This window comes from Astatotilapia calliptera, chromosome 14, assembly GCF_964374335.1.
Source record: "Astatotilapia calliptera chromosome 14, fAstCal68.1, whole genome shotgun sequence".
NCBI classification, from domain to species: Eukaryota; Metazoa; Chordata; class Actinopteri; order Cichliformes; family Cichlidae; genus Astatotilapia; species Astatotilapia calliptera.
Window position 1 is genome coordinate 7,568,801 of NC_137435.1, and position 17,500 is coordinate 7,586,300.

At 39.9% G+C, this 17,500-nt stretch overlaps 1 protein-coding gene across 1 annotated transcript in view; it reads right to left on the reverse strand.

Moving 5' to 3' along the window:
* Positions 1-1,777: 1,777 nt before the first annotated feature.
* Positions 1,778-17,500, reverse strand: part of maml2 (mastermind like transcriptional coactivator 2) — a 33,529-nt gene continuing 17,806 nt past the window's right edge. Inside the window, exons 2-5 of the mRNA XM_026192042.2 lie at positions 8,166-9,335; positions 3,467-3,631; positions 3,271-3,379; positions 1,778-3,175 (exon numbers count right to left, since the gene is read on the reverse strand). Coding sequence (XP_026047827.1) covers positions 2,343-3,175; positions 3,271-3,379; positions 3,467-3,631; positions 8,166-9,335 — 2,277 coding nt within the window. The 3' untranslated portion in view covers positions 1,778-2,342. The remainder of the gene's footprint in view (positions 3,176-3,270; positions 3,380-3,466; positions 3,632-8,165; positions 9,336-17,500) is intronic.

Genomic DNA, 17,500 nt, shown 5'->3' on the forward strand with positions numbered 1-17,500 from the left:
CAGGTTTAAATAAATGCTCTTATTTAAGTAACCAAATTTCCCCTTGTGGGACAATTATAGGATTATTCTATTCTATTCTATTCTATTCTATTCTTATGCTGATATGTTGTTGAACCTGTGTACTGCACACATGTTTTCTATATTTTATTGTATTTATAAATGTCTATATATGAAATTTTATGCAAAGATTTATAATTTTATTTTTAATATTTTATTGTATTTTTTTCACCAAATTAATAGTTTAGCTACTGAAACTCTGGAAAGATAACTCTGAAAATAGCAAGACAATGGCAAAAAAACAACAACAACAAAAATCAAAAACAAAGAATAGACTGGACCCAAAACATTAAAATATAAAGAACACAAACAATTCCTCCTAGGGAATTTGAATTAACTTTTCATTGTTGATGGTCACACGTCTTTCAAAGCAATCGGTAAAGTATACTTGGCTTACCTGACCGAGAGGCTGTGCCAGATACTGAACAGGACAGTTACATGCCAGTGCATTATCGTATCATAATACATCCAATTTGGGTCTTACATCAGGCCAAAGAGTTTAGATTAATGCATGAACCTTACACTACCTCCAATGCAAAACATCTGCGTAAACTCAAAAAAACCCCAAAATCATATGACCCCCTTGGGGGCAGTGAGAAGGAAAAACTCTCTTTTAACAGGAAGAAACTTCCGGCAGCACCAGGCTCAGAAAGGGGTGGTCATCTGCCGCAACCGGTTGGGGTGAGACTTACTTTCTGTAAGTTGTTCATTTTGAAACATTTTTTAATCATTATAATTGTTTGTGCCTTTACTTCAGACAAGACATACTGTAAACAAATTTCCAGGCTTCTCGTTTTATTTTTTAATCATGAGCGTTATTAGCTAAAATACATAACCAATATAATATCTGCTTTGTAGGGTTCAATGACATTTTGTGCAAATCATCATTACATAACAATATTACAGTCCCTCAGCAACACTCATCCGCAGGTGTAATTATCTAGAATAATGGTTGTTTCAGTTCAGGCAGTGCTGAACATTTTGTTTTAAAAGCTGATGTTTGGGGGGAAAAAATCATACAGCAATCATCACTCGCTTTCTTTTCAGTATCGCACACTTTCGCCTCACTTCTCTCAGTGTGGTACTGAGACACCTTATTAAAAAATAGTCCAGAGTAGAAGGACTATGTGTATGTATGCAGTATTTTTTCTTTCACTCTTAGATAGGATGTTCCTAATTTTGACAATTCTTAAGATGAAAGAAGGCTGTCCTCGTTTGATTTATATATGACTTCCAGAATATCTTGTCTGTTTTGGGGACAAAATGAATATGCATAATACCATTTTTGTCAGCCTGAAGAAAACAGTTTAGGTTTTGTTTGTGTGTTTGATTTTGTTTCTTTGGTATTCATTCACTCTGCTGACTTGTTTCCATCCAACTTTCACTTTTGCTTTTACTTGCTGGTTAGCTTTAGGTACCAAAAGCTGCATGGACAGATTTGGGGTAGTTACAAACAAAGAAAAAGCTTCATTAGTGCCTTAAATATTTTAAGGCACTAAAAAGTATTTTGTTAAGTTTAAGCACTGTACACTACTTGTTTATTTTTATGAAAAGGTTGCCATTTGGGTTAAAGTGTGTCATTTCAACATACTAACCCTGTAAAGTGGGACATAACATCAAAGCATCCTTTAATTAAGAGTATCTACATGCGCTGATTTGGAAGTATGAGATGTAGTAAACCAAACTATTCATTATTAAATAAAGTCAACAAAAGCACAACTTGAGTCAAATAAATTTTATTAATTACATGTAATATAATGTCTACTTACTATTCCAATAATTATTAAATATAACATGAAAAAAAAATAATGGTTACATAATTTAAACTGTAACTACCACAGATGAAACAGTTTGAACAAGAAGGAAGTAAAGGGGAAAAAATGCTTTTGCAAGCTTGCTTGTGTCTGGCAGCAAAACACTGGAAAGCTCATACCACGTGATGCTAGACTTTGAAACACAAACCAGGATGAAAAGGAAAATAATGGCAATATTTTCTTTTCACAGTGTGAATTTTGTACTTTACTCTATAAGACAGCACAGAGCACAGACCACAAAAACAGTGACTGCATAGAAAAGCAATTTCTTGGCCAATACACCAGGAAGAAATACGCAGAGTACATAGAACACAATTGATTTTCACAGTAAATACAATACAAAGCAATTCAGTATATCTGGGTAATAATAAGTCTATAAAAGTCCATTTTAATATTACTTACAAATGTAATCCTTTACACCTCTACAAGCTCTGAGCTGTGGGTCCATTTTTAGTCATTTGTGACCCAAATTCACGAGTGGCTACCAAGAATCTCATCCAAATTGATATCTTTCATCCAGTCATCATTTCCAGAGCCCGATTTGAGCAGGGAATCTATGAAGTCTGAGTCTGCATTGATTCCCGGAACTGTGTTGTCCCCCTCTGGGAGGAAGTCAAAGGTCAGACGGTTAGTTCTGTTATTATGGTAGCTGCTAGAGCTGGGACTGGGCTCTGTAAAGTTCCCTGCTGGTATCCTCGGTTCAGGTGAGGCCTGGTTAAGGTTTCCCACGGCTGAGGGAGAACCCATCATTGCCTGACTTACTCTCTGGCCTATGTCTCTTAGTGGAGGGTTTAGAGTGTGCATGCTGATGTCTGGTGCTACCTGGTTGGGAGGGGCAATGTGTCTCTGTTGGAATGGATGGTTCGGCAAGTCCTGCACACCCTGGGACTGTAGTGGGTTGGGTAGCTGCCTAATACAGAGTCCAGGTGTCACTTGCTTGTTGGCTGAACCCCAGCCCATGTTGACATTTGTCACCAACCCTCCTACACCCTGTCCTGGCACAGAGGAACGCAAGTGAGATGTCAATCTCTGGTGCTGTACACCTGCCACACTGTTTATCCCAAAAGACTTTCCTTGTGTGTTTGGGCCCTGGAACCTGGGTTTACTCGGATTCAGTCGAATTTGACTGTGACTGTTTTGCTGCTGGCATTGGCTGACACAAGAACTGGGGTGACAATCTGTCCCAATAGAAAATCTACGGTCTGATGGTGAAGCACTCATCTTTGAAGCAGAACCAACTGCAAGGTGACAAGACTGTAGGGTCTTCTCAGGGCCACTGTTAGGACACTGGGAGGAGTTTCGACCTGCAGAAACATCAAACAAAGAAAAAAACGTTTTTTTTATTAAGATTGTTTGTTAGCATGTAAAGCATTCCTTAATCACTAGAAATTTAAAGTACCTGGGAAGATGTTTCCCTGCTGAACTCCAGCTATACTTCTTGACTGCTTGTAATCTGGCGGTGGTCTTGTCAGGTGACGACTAAACTGATCATGTGTGTTGTCTTTGTCCTTGAAAGTAAAAACAGTATATTCATATGATTGATCAAAACAGTCTTAATTAATCAGTGAAAACGGTATGATGTAAATGCAGCTTACTGAATTGCCGATGGTGTGCTGGGGTTGGTTGAGCTGTCTTTGCATGGCCTGTGTTTTTGGAGGCCCTTTCTGCTGGTTGTTTGGGACCGGGGGTCGTGGCTGTGGCTGGGCTGACATGACTCCTAAGCTTCCATTAGTGGGAAGCCTTGGACCAGCAGGAAGACCCTTTGAAAAAGAGACAATAGGATGGTCTTACATTACTCTCAGTGAAAGCACAAAATCAAAACATTGCAACAACACAGGCGTGCCAGTAGGGGGCGAAACTCTACAAGACATCATACATCTGTTTCAAAGATGCTATTCAACCTCCAGAATGTGGTCAAGGCTACTCCCTCTGCAGATGAAAAAGGGAAAAATGGAGGGGGCTTTTTTTTCTGTTCTTTTTTTTTTGTTGGGGGAGGTGCGGGGGGTTCAAGTCATCCTCAAGGCCTGCCTCTCCCCTGATAATTGTGTCTAAAGAGAGTGGAAAGAATCCCTGAGACAGCAGGAAATGTGTGCCGATGGGAAGTTAAGCGCCAGCACCATGACTACCTCCATTTAATAAGCTCTCCCTTACTGATCACTGTGTTGTTTTTGGCAAGGAGGCATTCCATCCTCTAGAAACCCATTTGGCTCCTGACACTATCACTGATTAAAATGTTGTAGTCTGCGGCGCAGGAATTGAGAGATCCAAACTAGCTTTTTGTTTAAAGTTTTGTGCTCAGTGTATGCTTTTTTTGTTGTTGTTGCAGATAATCTTTCACCATGTGAATACCATGGTGCTTAAGATGTTACAGTCCTTCCATTTCATATTTTCTTTAGCTTTTTTAGACAGCTGTGACGACCCTCCAAGCGCTCCAAATAAAACTAGCCTTTCATGTGGACACCCTCACAACACACAAGCTTGCATCAAGTGCGAACATTTGTCATGAAGGAGGTTAATGTGCACCAAATCCAAGTCAACACATACTGTGTATACAGTGTCAGTCATTGTGTTGACTTAAAATGTTTCCCAGGGTAAAATGGATTAGAAATCCAACAGTGCATTTACCAGAAGCTACTACTTAAGGACAGAGTCTTTGCAGAGAATGAATATCTACAGGGTAGTAGCTTTCTGATTTTCTGAAGAAAAAAAGGAAGAATATGTGTGTGCGTGTGTGTCTACTAGTCTTAGTGAATGATAATGAATGGACTGAAATTTGGAGAAGTAACGAGACAGGATTAGAGACTAAGGGAAGCCGAAACTCATCAGGGGTGACAAGCCACTTCACGTAAGCTAATATTCGCCTTCTCTGCCCGAGTTCAACCCACACAGCAAACCAAGCATGGCAATGAGGTTACACAGGGACTGAAACATCAAAACAGTGGTTTCTCCTCTTACAGTAGAAAGCAGAGTCACTGGTTTTGATTTACTTTATCCATTTACTGAGTCTATAAGAAAACGTGACCTTCAAAGACTTGTTCCCCACAGAGGTAAACTGAAGAGAGCTTGATCCATCTTTGTTGTAAGAAAAGACCCAATGAGGGGTGTTTTAGCGTGTACAACTGAGTAATCCTCTGTCATCCTGATGTGTCATAAAGCTGTTTTCCATGTTTTCCCCCCTTCCATTCTTCACAAGTTTTTTGTAAATGAATACCACATGTGGCTCGGGCTTGAGAGAAGGAGCGGAGTGATTTAGTCTCCCATCCTGCGGCAGCGCAGGCAGCTGACAGTGATCCAGGCCCAGCCTCGCCGGCTCTCACACTGCACTTCCTCCAGTCTGGTCTCAGGATGCTGTCCCTGGGGAGCGCCTCGGCATCTGGACTTGGCCGCAGCTCCCTTTCCCAGGAAACAAGTACTCCCTTCACAGCACTGCTGGAGTGACCTGGTAGGCTCAACCCCTACGGCCCCGCTCTTATCCTAACTGAAGGATCTGGTGCCACAAGATCGACAACAAAAGTTGAGGAGTCCTTATTTACTTTGAGTAAACCTTTATTTTTAGATGTTGCCTTAGTTTTGAGTTCTACTCAATGTTTGCCGTTACTAGACAGTTGTGTAGTAGTAGTGATAAAACAGAAAGGAAATGTGTTAGACGGGTTATGACATCCAGCTCAGGTCTGCAGCCAGATTATGTGGCATGCACTGTGAGCATTCGGCTACTTTGGCGACTGGGTTCATGCATTTCAATAAGGACAGTATTCTCCAGAAAGTTTGTGTGTCGTATTAAAATAGGAATTGGTATGGGATGATGAAATCGCTGTCAAATGTCTTCATTTGATCTGATGCAGAGAAAATACGGATGTCGCTTTGGATAAGACTGTCTGACAAATATTTGTAATGCATGTGTACACAACTGAATTTGAAATAAAAAAAAATGTAAACATAGGTCATTATATTGCTATAAAGATATTTAATATGGAAAAATATTCAGTAACTATTTGACTTGAGTCATTAAGGAACTAAAAAGCTTAACTTTCACTAACATAGTTTGTGCTAGAAAACCATTTTTCTTTGTTTCCCTGAAAGGTCTTTCTGGAAGCGAAAACTCCATACAGAGCTTTTTTCTTTTTATTGAAGCAGTACTTTTTCCACTGCTGCAATATTTCAGAAATTAAAAATAATAAACACTGGGATTGCCTCATTCTTTATTAGCACTCATATTACACCCCAAAGTATTTTTTCTTTAGCCAAAACACACAAGACAGCTACACAACTGGTGAAACTAGCAACACAAAATTTTGTCCTTGAGACAGCATTGCCACCAACCACAGTAACTCAGGTTTCATAATGCATTAGTGTCCTCTAGTGCATGCTGCTCCAGAATGTACTCGTATGAGTACTTTAAGTGGGTGAAGCGAATATTGTGCAACCTCAGAGGTTTACACAGTGGTGGATTTGAATTTCGTCAGGTTTGATTCAGAAACTGATTATTAGTAAGAAGCTTCAAACATGTTTGGACGTGCATGCTTTAATAACGGTCTCCAGCTTCAGGCAGTGGAAGGAAGCCCACTGCTAGTTACTTGTGTTACACAGGGGATCAGGGCACTCTTTCAGGACCTTTATTTCTCTGGCATTACTAATTCAGTTCACTGTGGGAAGAGACTCCACTCTTTTTCTCCTCTCTATAAGCTGTCCCTCTCTCATTAGCTGGACTTTTAACCCTGTACATGCTGGCTAAAATTTACAAACACCATTATCAGCACTTTTTAGCTCAGCTTGAAATTATAAATAGTGTCCATAAATTATAAAGGTCTTTTTTGTAATCCTCAATTCTAACCCCATCATATTCATAGCTACGTGCTGGTTATTTGGTCACATTAAAAAAAAGAATCTCTTTGGGAAAGCTGTCTCACCAAGCCCTTAACCCCTCACAAACTTTTAAAAAGAGGTTTTACTTTAAGGAGCTCTGAAATAATGTTTAATAATTCAACAAATTCACAAGTCTTTTTCATTATTTGATATCCAGCTCTGTTAAGTGTCTTCCCCTTTTCTCTCACTGCAATCCTTTTTAAATTAGATACCACATCTTACATATTTTATAAAAAATGCTTATAATCGCTAATGCAACACTAATACTACTGTCACTATTACGGCAGCCAGTACATTTGCTTGAAATGATCCATTGTGTTTATGAAAAAAGATTTGAAATATTGTGAAATGGGGTGAATCTGAGCCCAGAAAATGCTTTTTTTCTTTGTCTATTTAAATCATCTACCAGTCTTTAAGCCCGTGTATTTCTGCCTCAAACATTTATGTAAGGCTTCTGATATCAGGAATATTTGTCAAGTAGTTTCAAGGTAACCATGAACAGCCACTGTTTAAAGTGTAAATAGCTCTAGCAGTGGTAAAACTGGTCCCGTTTTGATGTGTTGATGTAACTGTCATGATCCTACCTGGTTTACTTCCATGTCTGCATAACTCCCTCCCTCTCTCCTTCTTCCCACCCTCTCCCAGTCACCCAAGCACTTCCCTTGATCTGTAGAGGTTACGAGAGCTCTGTTGCGGGGCTCGCATTATCGTTTCACACAAAGGCAGCTACAGATATTGTTGGTGAAAAAAATGAAAGAGGGGAGGGTCTAAATCTCTCCAATCATAACAAATCAGTGATTCAACCTCCGGCACTAGGCTAAGCAGATTACTGTCATTTTCCACCACTTGTCCCTTGTAGCTAACAACCTCCAATTAGCAAATCCCGCTGTGCATATCTGTGCCCTGACAGGGAGCCACCATGACAAGCAGAGAAATTAGAAGTCCTGCATGATAATCTACCATGCTCTGGCAATCTGTGTCATCGTCAAACGCACACACACAGACATTAGCAAGAACAATAAAGTCGCAGAATAAACAGAGCTGCATTGTAGCTGTTTTAGACAGCAGGTTGGCTGCTGCAAGCAAACTGAAGATGCCAGCAGGACAACTAAATCAGTACGTTTGATTGTGCTTTGGATTATGTTACTAGACTTTCTACAGAAAAAAAGGCAGTCGGTGCTGTTATTGACTTTGTTCATAAAGTGCAGTAAAATAGAAAAATGAAACATTCTGTGGATCAAACAGAATGTTAAGTAGCCATACTGGTCTCAGTATTTTATGGCACTAGCTATGCTTGATATGCCGCTATGGGCACATGTTATATCAAATCTCTTAATTGTGGAAGCCGTCCTGCTGTAGAGCTGAAAAGTTAAAATAGTGTTTTCACATAAGGGCAATCGTGTGTAAAGGAATTTTGGACAGAGACCTTACCTGCCGCTGCTGTGACGGTCTGAAAGGCAGCCCTCCGTGAGCAGTCTTGGTTTGCAGACAAAGGGCTCCTGATGTGGGGATTTGTTGGTTCTGGAAATGAAGACCTGAATGTGGCTGATGTGGGCCCGGTGAAGGTGACTGTTGCTGCTGTTCTGTCTTGTTCACTGGGTTTGTCATGATAGACATGGGCTGGCTGGCAGAATGGGGTACTTTGGGGCTGAAATGCAATGTAGGCTTGGTGCTGAGAACCTTCATGTCCAAATGATTGGAGCCATTGTGGCTGGTTGATTTGAAGAGACAGTTGTTGATCCCTTTATTGTGAGAGCCAATCCTCTGCTGGTTGAGTGGGAGTGGGCTAGAGACATTGTCTTGAGGGAAGGTGCTGGTGGAGGAGTGGGTGCTCATGGAAGGAGCCCAGCTGGTCAGGGCCACAGGTGCGGTTTGGTGGTGGTGATGGAGAAGAGAATTCGGTTGCTGCTGGTTTGCTGCCATCTGCTTTAGCTGCTCTGCGTGAGATATTTCAGGCCAACAGGGCATCCTTGGGTGTCCTGCCTGAGTGTTTGCTTTTTGCGATGTGGTGGTTGAAGACGTGCTGGTCAATGTGAAAGTGGGCCCTGCAGAAGCGGGTCGAAGCTGTGGTGAGCCACAATGAGCCTGCCCAAAATCAGGTGAGTGCTCTGTCTTTATCGGCTTCTCCAGTGGAGAGCACAGACTGGCAGCTGCTCCCGCCGAGCTTGGCCGTCCTAGATCCAAGCCAAATGTATCATCCTGCTTTAGCATCTTTTCAAACTCCAGGTCATTCAGTGTAGGCACCGTCTTTGTCAGTTCATCAAAGAGATCCTGGAGTTCTGGATCAATCTGACCTTCATCTTTGAAGTCAAACATCATCTCTGCATTTGACTGGTCACAAGACTGGATCTCAGAGGGCTCTTTCTTCATTTCTTTCAGGGTCATGTTGAATATGTCTGACCCCAGTGCATGAGGCATCATGTAATTCTTCCTCTGCATGCTCATGGCTGAGGTGCCTTGCAGAGAATGGGACTGGGCTAAGTTGTGGTCCACACGGACCCGCTTAAAGTCTGATCCAGGGAAACCACAGGAGAGGCCATTTTGCTTTGATATTTGTCCTGGGGCATGCCCCTCAATCTTCCTTCGCAAAGATCCATGAATCTGCAAAAAACAACATATAGAAGTTAAACCCAGAAAAAAAATATCAAAGGCTTTTAACATTTACCTTTTTATCACCAGGTAAGCAACCCCCTCCCCTCAAAAATAACCCCAGCAGGTATGCAGTTCAGATAAACCCAGAGTTCAATTATTGTACTTAATGGAAAATATGTCATGTGAGAGAATGTAAAGCAGTTCTGAAAATGAATACACTACACAGACGTGAAGTGACACCATGTATTCAAGACTAATTTCACACATATTAATTAACAAATGCTAATCTTAAAGTTAAAAAAAGCAGTGATTTCTCAAACGGTTCATTCTGGCATCAATCACAAATTAGGGTAAGACTATGCACGTTCAGATTGGGCAAAATTTGAATACACAGTTTTATTTAAACTCTTCCAATACAGCAAGAAGGAACTGGAAAAATGTTTTGATATAATGTAGCCTGAGCGCATTGAATGGGATGAGAAGATAGTTAGGAATCTGATATAGTCGACAGACTGCAGAGAGAAGAATAAGCTCTTTGTCTGTTTCCCTCATTTGCATACATTATATTTTCATCCATTGTGCTTCGTTAGATATACAGAGTTTCTCCTTTGTGGCTGAGATTCTGCTTAACATGCTGGTGCAGATATCTGATTTCCTTTTGTCCTCTACCCATGTCTTCATTTAAGGTAATAAGAACAGAGATGGAACTAACTAAGCACACAGCAACACTCTTAACATCCTAACTGTGAATTTTACTATTCCAAAAATGAGTCATATTTTTAGGAGAAGATATCATCATGTCAACAAAACAATACAATCTCCAATATGAGTCTTTAACAACAGTGAGAAAGGCTGTCTATTAAGAAGCGATCTGTTGTGTAAATGCATTCATACAAATGGCTGATTATCTGACCATATTTTAATGCGACTCCTGCATGGAAACAAAATGGTTTTAATTGTACACCAGCCTGATCATAGGAGGAGTATCAGTGTGTTGCATATTTCACTGTGGAACAAATTTGACTCATTTCCACTAGCTGGCATTAAGATGATTCATAGCTTGAGGCTTTGGAGCGAATCCTGCAGTTCACTACATTTCTACTCTGTTCATGTCATATTATTTCTACTAATGCTCTTAACAACAGTTCATGTTAATCAAGGTACAAATATCTCTGACTCACCAAGCCTGTAAATGCTAATACATGTCCATGCGTGCTTCGACACAGTAACTGGATGATGACAATAATGCTGATGCACTTAAAAGCAGAGGGACATTGTTTTGTTTAATCACACTGACTTTGCATTTAACTTTATCTCGCTAATACAAACCATATTTTTTAAACCACAACTGCAAAACAAAGATATCCAGGAGAAAATTCAACATGCAAGCAGCAGACCCTTACTTTTGCTCCATTTTATGATGAGTATGAATCCACTCAAAAAAAAAAAAAAAAACTACGGTCAGTTTTCATTCTCTTGGATGTTTGCCTCCTATTGTGCAAAATAATGTATGTTGAGAATTTGCACTTTCAAGGTGCTTATAAAAATCTGTTTTTTTCTTAATCTAAGCTCATCCAACAGCCCCAACAGGGCTTGCATGTGCAACATTTGCCACATTATCTTGAAATCTGCATTAAGGATTGTTTCAATAGTAGAAAAAGAGAGTAGTATTTAAAAAATGTTCTCGACAGGGACAAATAAGTAAACAAAGTAGGCTGGTAAGTGAAACGTAATGTACGTTTTATTGGTTTGCATCTAAAACCAAAACAAATAATAATAATAAATAATAATAATAATAATAATAATAATAATAATAATAATAATAATAATAATAATAATTACATAATAATAGTAATTAAGATAATAATTTAAAAAGTAATGAAACAAAATAAAATGCAACCCAATACCAAACAAAAAGAGAGGCAATAATTTAAACATGCTTTGCTAGATAAAGTAACCTCAGCAGACAGTTTCTTAGAGTCTAGAGAAGAAAAAAACCTCTTATCTTAATGGCAGTCTGGCTGCTTGATTCCTGCTTAATACAGGGAACTCTGGAGTTGCATATAATTTTACACTGGAAATGCTCCATGAGTTAATCAGCCATATGAACTTTTTCCATCTTCAATGAGAGCCGCATAATCTACGACATGTGATTTTCTCCAAAACCAGATGAGAACAGGCTTTTTTTTAGTGTGTGCACCTCAGGTACATGTTCTCTCATTCCACAGGGCTCTTTCTGGAAAAGACAGACAGGAGTACTCCTCATGGTTCAAGGCACTGTCAGTGAAAACACATCATGAATAATGGAAAGGACAGTGCATGTGTTGCAAAAAGCCACTGTGAGAGAGGGTTGCCTCATTTCTGTTTCTGTGCCATTTAAAAAAAAAAAAAAAATAGCCAGGAGTAGTGTTCAGTTCAAACTTCAAGGATGAAGTGTCTCAAGACTTTGCAGTTGAGATTTTCTCATGCTTCAGTCACTCATATGTGTCACGATACTGGCTTCAATTGGGACAAACCCCAACGTCAAGCGCAAACACTTCACAGCAAAAAAAGGACCATCCTGCTCACTCAACTCTCAGTACTCGGATGCAGTGGCCTCACAGCTGACCTGAAATCCTCATGACTGATCTCCTAGTGATCTCAAAATAGATTTTTTGATTAACATTTAATGAGCTCAGATGCTCTGAATCACTTTGAAAGAGATTCCTTCTGCATGAGCGGCTTAAACCTATATATTATATACTGATCATCTAAGAGAGGCACGCGCAACTGCGCCGTTGATTTTCTGTGTTGAGAAAACGTTCAGCCACTGTCAGGCCCAAGGTTTAGCACAGTGTGTACACCAGGATTTTATTTTTTTTCAAAAATGGATTAGTACAAGCTGGAAAATCAAATTAAAAGTTCTCACAGATATAGTAAACCGAAAAAGAACCCAATACGGCACAGTGCAGAGCCGCTGATCCAAGCTTGGAGACAATTTTCCAAAAAATGATTTTCCTGAGGAAATTAAGAACGATAAGTTCAGTTTTGAACATATTCCGGTTCACGTTTGTTGATGATCTTTGACTGTGTCAGTGAGGAACCTGACCTTGGCCATGTCAACAGAGCCTATCTGTTCATGTGAGCTGGAAGGCTGTTGGCTTGTGTGTCAAGCTGAGCACTGCAGTGATGCTGAGCAGTGTGGATGGGGCTCCGGGTGAGCCATCACAACGGCGCAACACCAAGCCTCATGGTACCATCTGTCAGTCCAGTGGCACAGCCCTCTGAGCCATACATGCTTTAAGGGTATAGGTTTTAGAGTGTTTGCAGGTTTTGTGTCTGCGCATGTGTGAGTAAGAGAGTGTGGCTCAATGAGAGATTGAGCTTGCCAGCCTTTAATCTATTCACCAGAGCCTTGAAACATGTTGCAATCTGCTCCTGAGAGAGCTAGAGACCTCCCTCTCGGCATTTGACATGGAAAAAAACAGTCCCAAAATAAAGGAATAAATACGACTATTGTGTTCCTAGGGAGACATAATATTTATGCAGTTCAGCAGGTTGCATACTGTTGCAAGAGGGGATTTCAGCTCATTTATTGCCAGATAAGAAATAAGAACCTTCAGACCAGTGCCAATGATCAGCTGTCACACAAAATTCATCTGCAGGCCCAAATGTGGAAGGTTCCGTCGAATTATAAAATTTGAACTAGCTGAAGGAAGCTGCAAGCTATGATAGTGTAGCCAAAAAACATCCATGATAACTTGAACATTTTCATTATTTTAAGGCTCAGACTTGGTATTTATATTCACAAGGCAGTATATAGGCAAATCATACTGTGTGTGTGTGTGTGTGTGTGTGTGTGTGTGTGTGTGTGTGTGTGGGGTCATCGAAGCGGTGGGGGGGATCCTTGTTTGTTTTACTCAGCACATTTCAGTGAGTAGCGAGGTAAGCAGAGTGTATTTGATACTATGCAACAAAACAAAGAAAAAAAATCTCCAGGATAACAGTGATGTCATAGCAACCACTAGAAAACATACTCAATCACTACCGACAATTTTGCACTTCAATTTAAATTTAAAGAGCCATCTTTGGCTTTCACACAATACAAACATTTCATTGAACAATAGGATTTGCATAGAAGTAAGAATAAGAGGAATTTAACTTTAGTAGACGCAATAATAAGTCTTTTTATTATAATTCAGGTATTCTGCTTTTGTTAGATAGTTACATTGAATTGAATTCATATACCGTAAGGTTACACAGGAATGTGAGCACAGGTTCATGGTGTGCCTCCCTAATCAGGCTGGTGTGTGTTGGGACGAAGCAGCACACTGCAGAGGTGGGCTACTTTTGGCTCCTCAGCACTTTGCATCCCCATACTTCCTGACACAGTTGTATTAGATTGAGGATGCCCTCCAGAGAGCAGGCAGGAGAGAAGGATGAGCAGCGGCAGCAGCAGGAGGAATAAAAGAGGCAGCTTTGTGGCAGCCTCTGGGAAATGGGAAGAGATGATAAGAGCTCCTTTGAAGAGAAATCATCCATTATGTTTACTGAGGGCAAATTTTTTTTTTTTTAAACAGTTACTGTATCTCAGTTCCAGCATTCCGCAGAGAAACTTGCTATTTTAATCAAAAGCAGCTTGAACACTAAAAATCCTGTTAGACATTTACCTTCCAAAGAAGAGCTCCCCACTGTCCAAATCTGAAGATTACAGGGAAAGATTATAGCTAGTCCTTGCTTTGGCATGTTCACAATCCAGAAATATTTAATGCGATATCACCAAAGTTAAAGGACAGGAGAACATTCTCCAAAAACATGCAAGGACATCATAAGAACTCATATAAGCCAATCAATGCAGCTCTCTTTTCTATTACCAGGCACCCTATGTAATGAAATGCAAAACTCTGGATGACAATATATAAAAGGTCTTTTAGTAAATCTACCATTTGTATTGATCTAAAAATACTAATTATTCTTCCCCAGGGCAGTAGTTTCAATGGCCTATATTCAATATATATATTCTGTCAGATACAATGACAGAGTCTAAGTGCTGCGACTAAGGCATTACCGCAGCACCAGCTAGGCCGTGCCACTGCAGACGTACCACAGGTCACCGACATCGCAGTGACAAGCCGTCACATCACATCACCCATGGCCATGTGGCTCTCAGAGCTCCTGACACTGCTGTCGCCTCTCATCTATATGTCATTCTTAACCACAGAGACATTTACTGAGGAGGACTGAGGGCTCCCCAGATTCAGGAACAATCCTATGCATCGCATCCGACTCTATTTTCCAGTAAAAGGTATCTGTGCGATAAATTTGTGCAAAGCAAGAAATTCTAGATTCAACTGTTCTGATCTTAAAGTTTGTTCACAGTAAATTTTAAAACACCATTAAACCTCCTTCTGTGCAGCACAGCATCCATCCATTTAACAAACGCAGAGCTGGTCACCAGACACTGAGCTTTCCTATCAACTTGGCTAATTGCTAAGGTCCTTCTTCAGCTTAAAGTCTCATTGGTACAATACCAAGTGCTGTAAGTGTGTAATTTACCTTACCTTTATCTTCTTTCAATAGACGTACTGCACTGTTTCTGCTTAAGGGCAGAAAGTGAGAAACAACTTTCACTCTGAGAAACAGCTTGAGGGTGTGGGTGGGTCGACATACTTTAAATCAGAACATAAAAGAAATCGTAGCAGCCAAGGTTTAAACCTGCAATAAGTTTTATACAATTCACCCCACCTGGGCTCAGCAGAAACAAAACGTAACCTTGTTACTTTTCTGCAAATTGGCAGATTAGTCGACTACCAAAATAATCTCTAGTTGCTGCCCTACCATTCATATTCCTCTACTTGTGTTTTTGATCTAAACTGGACTCTTTAGCTTGTTATGTAGTTGCCATCTGTGACTCTCCATCATTGGTGCTGTGAGAGTAGTGTACAATGGGTTTTGAGAGGTTTTCTTTTTTTTGTTTAGAACACCTATGACATCCATGACATTATGTGAATAGTTAACATCAGTAAATTTGTCATCTTTAAATTATCATACTATCACATTGTTTTAATAGGGTCATGTCACACATTGTTGATGTAAACACTCAATTTAAGGGTAGCAATATTTGCAGTAGCTCATTTTGATGTACAGCTTGTTACCACAGAAGAAGTAAACCAGGACTGTGAAGCACAAAAACATAGATCTTTAAGCAGGACTGTAGTGTGTGTGTGTGTATGTATATATATATATATATATATATATATATATATATATATATATATATATATATATATATATATATATATATATATATAACTGATTAAAACAGCTTCCATGCATTGTTTTGGTTTAGCTGTAACGGTACACAAGAATGTAACTACTGCGGAGGTGGAAATTTGGACACATGACACAGTAGATAATAAGATGTTTTTAGTTTTTCTGGGAAAAAAAAAATCTGTCTCTGAACAAGTTAAAGGCTCTTCTAGTTTGTGCTGTAACACTTGTACCCGTTAAAGGCCATTACCAAACAATTTCAAGTACCTTTTCCCCAGCAAACGCCAAACACAAGGCCTGCCTCCGGTCATGCCACAGGAAAAGGCACATAAGCAGGGAACAAGTTCCCTTCCTGTTTTCAAAGATGATTCCTATGGCATGCAGAACCGCTTCCTGCACACTAGGCTCATTTCACCATCTAAAACATCTGGCTGCTCTTTAGCATGCAGCTGCAGCACAGTGAGAGCCAACACTGCCAGTACTGAGTTGAGCAACACACTCCTGTGCCATTCCAGTCATATCTCTGGCCACTACAAAGAAAACCCATTATGTAGCTTCACTGGCTATTGTGCTAACTGTGTATATTATTCAGGACCTGCACTAAGTTTTGACGAGATAATCTTTAATTGCACCATATTTTTTGCCCTGCTTATGCCATATCACTCATCTATTATGATTATGAATTCCTCAATGCTCCCTTTCAAGTGCATTGATTGCAATTCCCAATCAGGAAATAACATTTGTCAATATCTGGTGTGGCTACAGCAAAGTGCTCTTCGGCAGCATTGGTATGGCGATTTCCTAGTGAAACAAGGATCCATTTTATATCCCGTGGGAAACCTGGGCTGAGTGGTTAATGCTGTACTAATGCTGCTTCACTCAGCCAGGCCTTGATAAGCCTCATGCTTTTAGAGAGGAGAAAACACATTTAGTGTTTTAAACCGCTTCAATGGAGAAAGCTTTGAAAAATCCACTAGTTGAAAAGGGTATACTTGTTGAGTTTTGCCATCTCTCTCAGCTTTCGCTTAAATTACACACACATGCATTTGGATAGGCGAGCAGTCACACTAATCTGCACTCATGCTACGAAACAATCCTCTGCTGATTCGGTTTGAAAAGGGACTTAAAAGTAAGAGGAAAAAATAAATGAGTGGGAAGCTTTGTTTCACTCCCACTCCTATCAGTTCTGTTCTGACATTCCAAATAAGGTCTGTGTAGCCCTGCGCTGGTGGAGACGGACACAGAAAACACTGCAGAGCTCACTGACTCCAACCAAGGAAAATGTGTGTGTTTTTGGGAAGACTGGAGGTGGGCGGGGAGGCATTAGGGGATCATGGTGCAGAAAATATGTGACCGTTGCATAAATCTATCATCAGACATCTGACATTTCCCAGAACAACAAAAACAAACCATTACTTAATACTAATATGAGACATATTAGGCTTATACCTTAAAAAAATAAAAAATCTGTCCAATTCCAAACTGTTTTACTTGATTCATGATAACTGTGGCCATAAAAAGAGGGGGAGGGTTTTTTTTTTTTATATGTAAAAAACAAATAAAAGCATAAAAACTGATTATTTGGAAGGACTTTCCCACAATAAATAAATACATAACTTATCTGAAATCAGCTGTAAACAACTCAAATGCAAAGCTGCAAATGTTGTTGTGAGCTCTATGATCAACTCAACCACACAGACAAAAAAAAAAGACAGAATTTGATAAATGTCAACACTAGTTAGAAAAACTATTTTAGTCTGCGAGATAACTACTGCAATGCACTGCAAACACAGGAAACAGTGAACGGCAATGAAGGAATGAAGTCGAGGCTGAAAATGAGCTAAAATGCACTTTTCTTTTGTTTGCTGAAACTTTCAGATCTTAATCCAGATATTCACTCTTAAACCTGCAGAGATTCAGTGTTC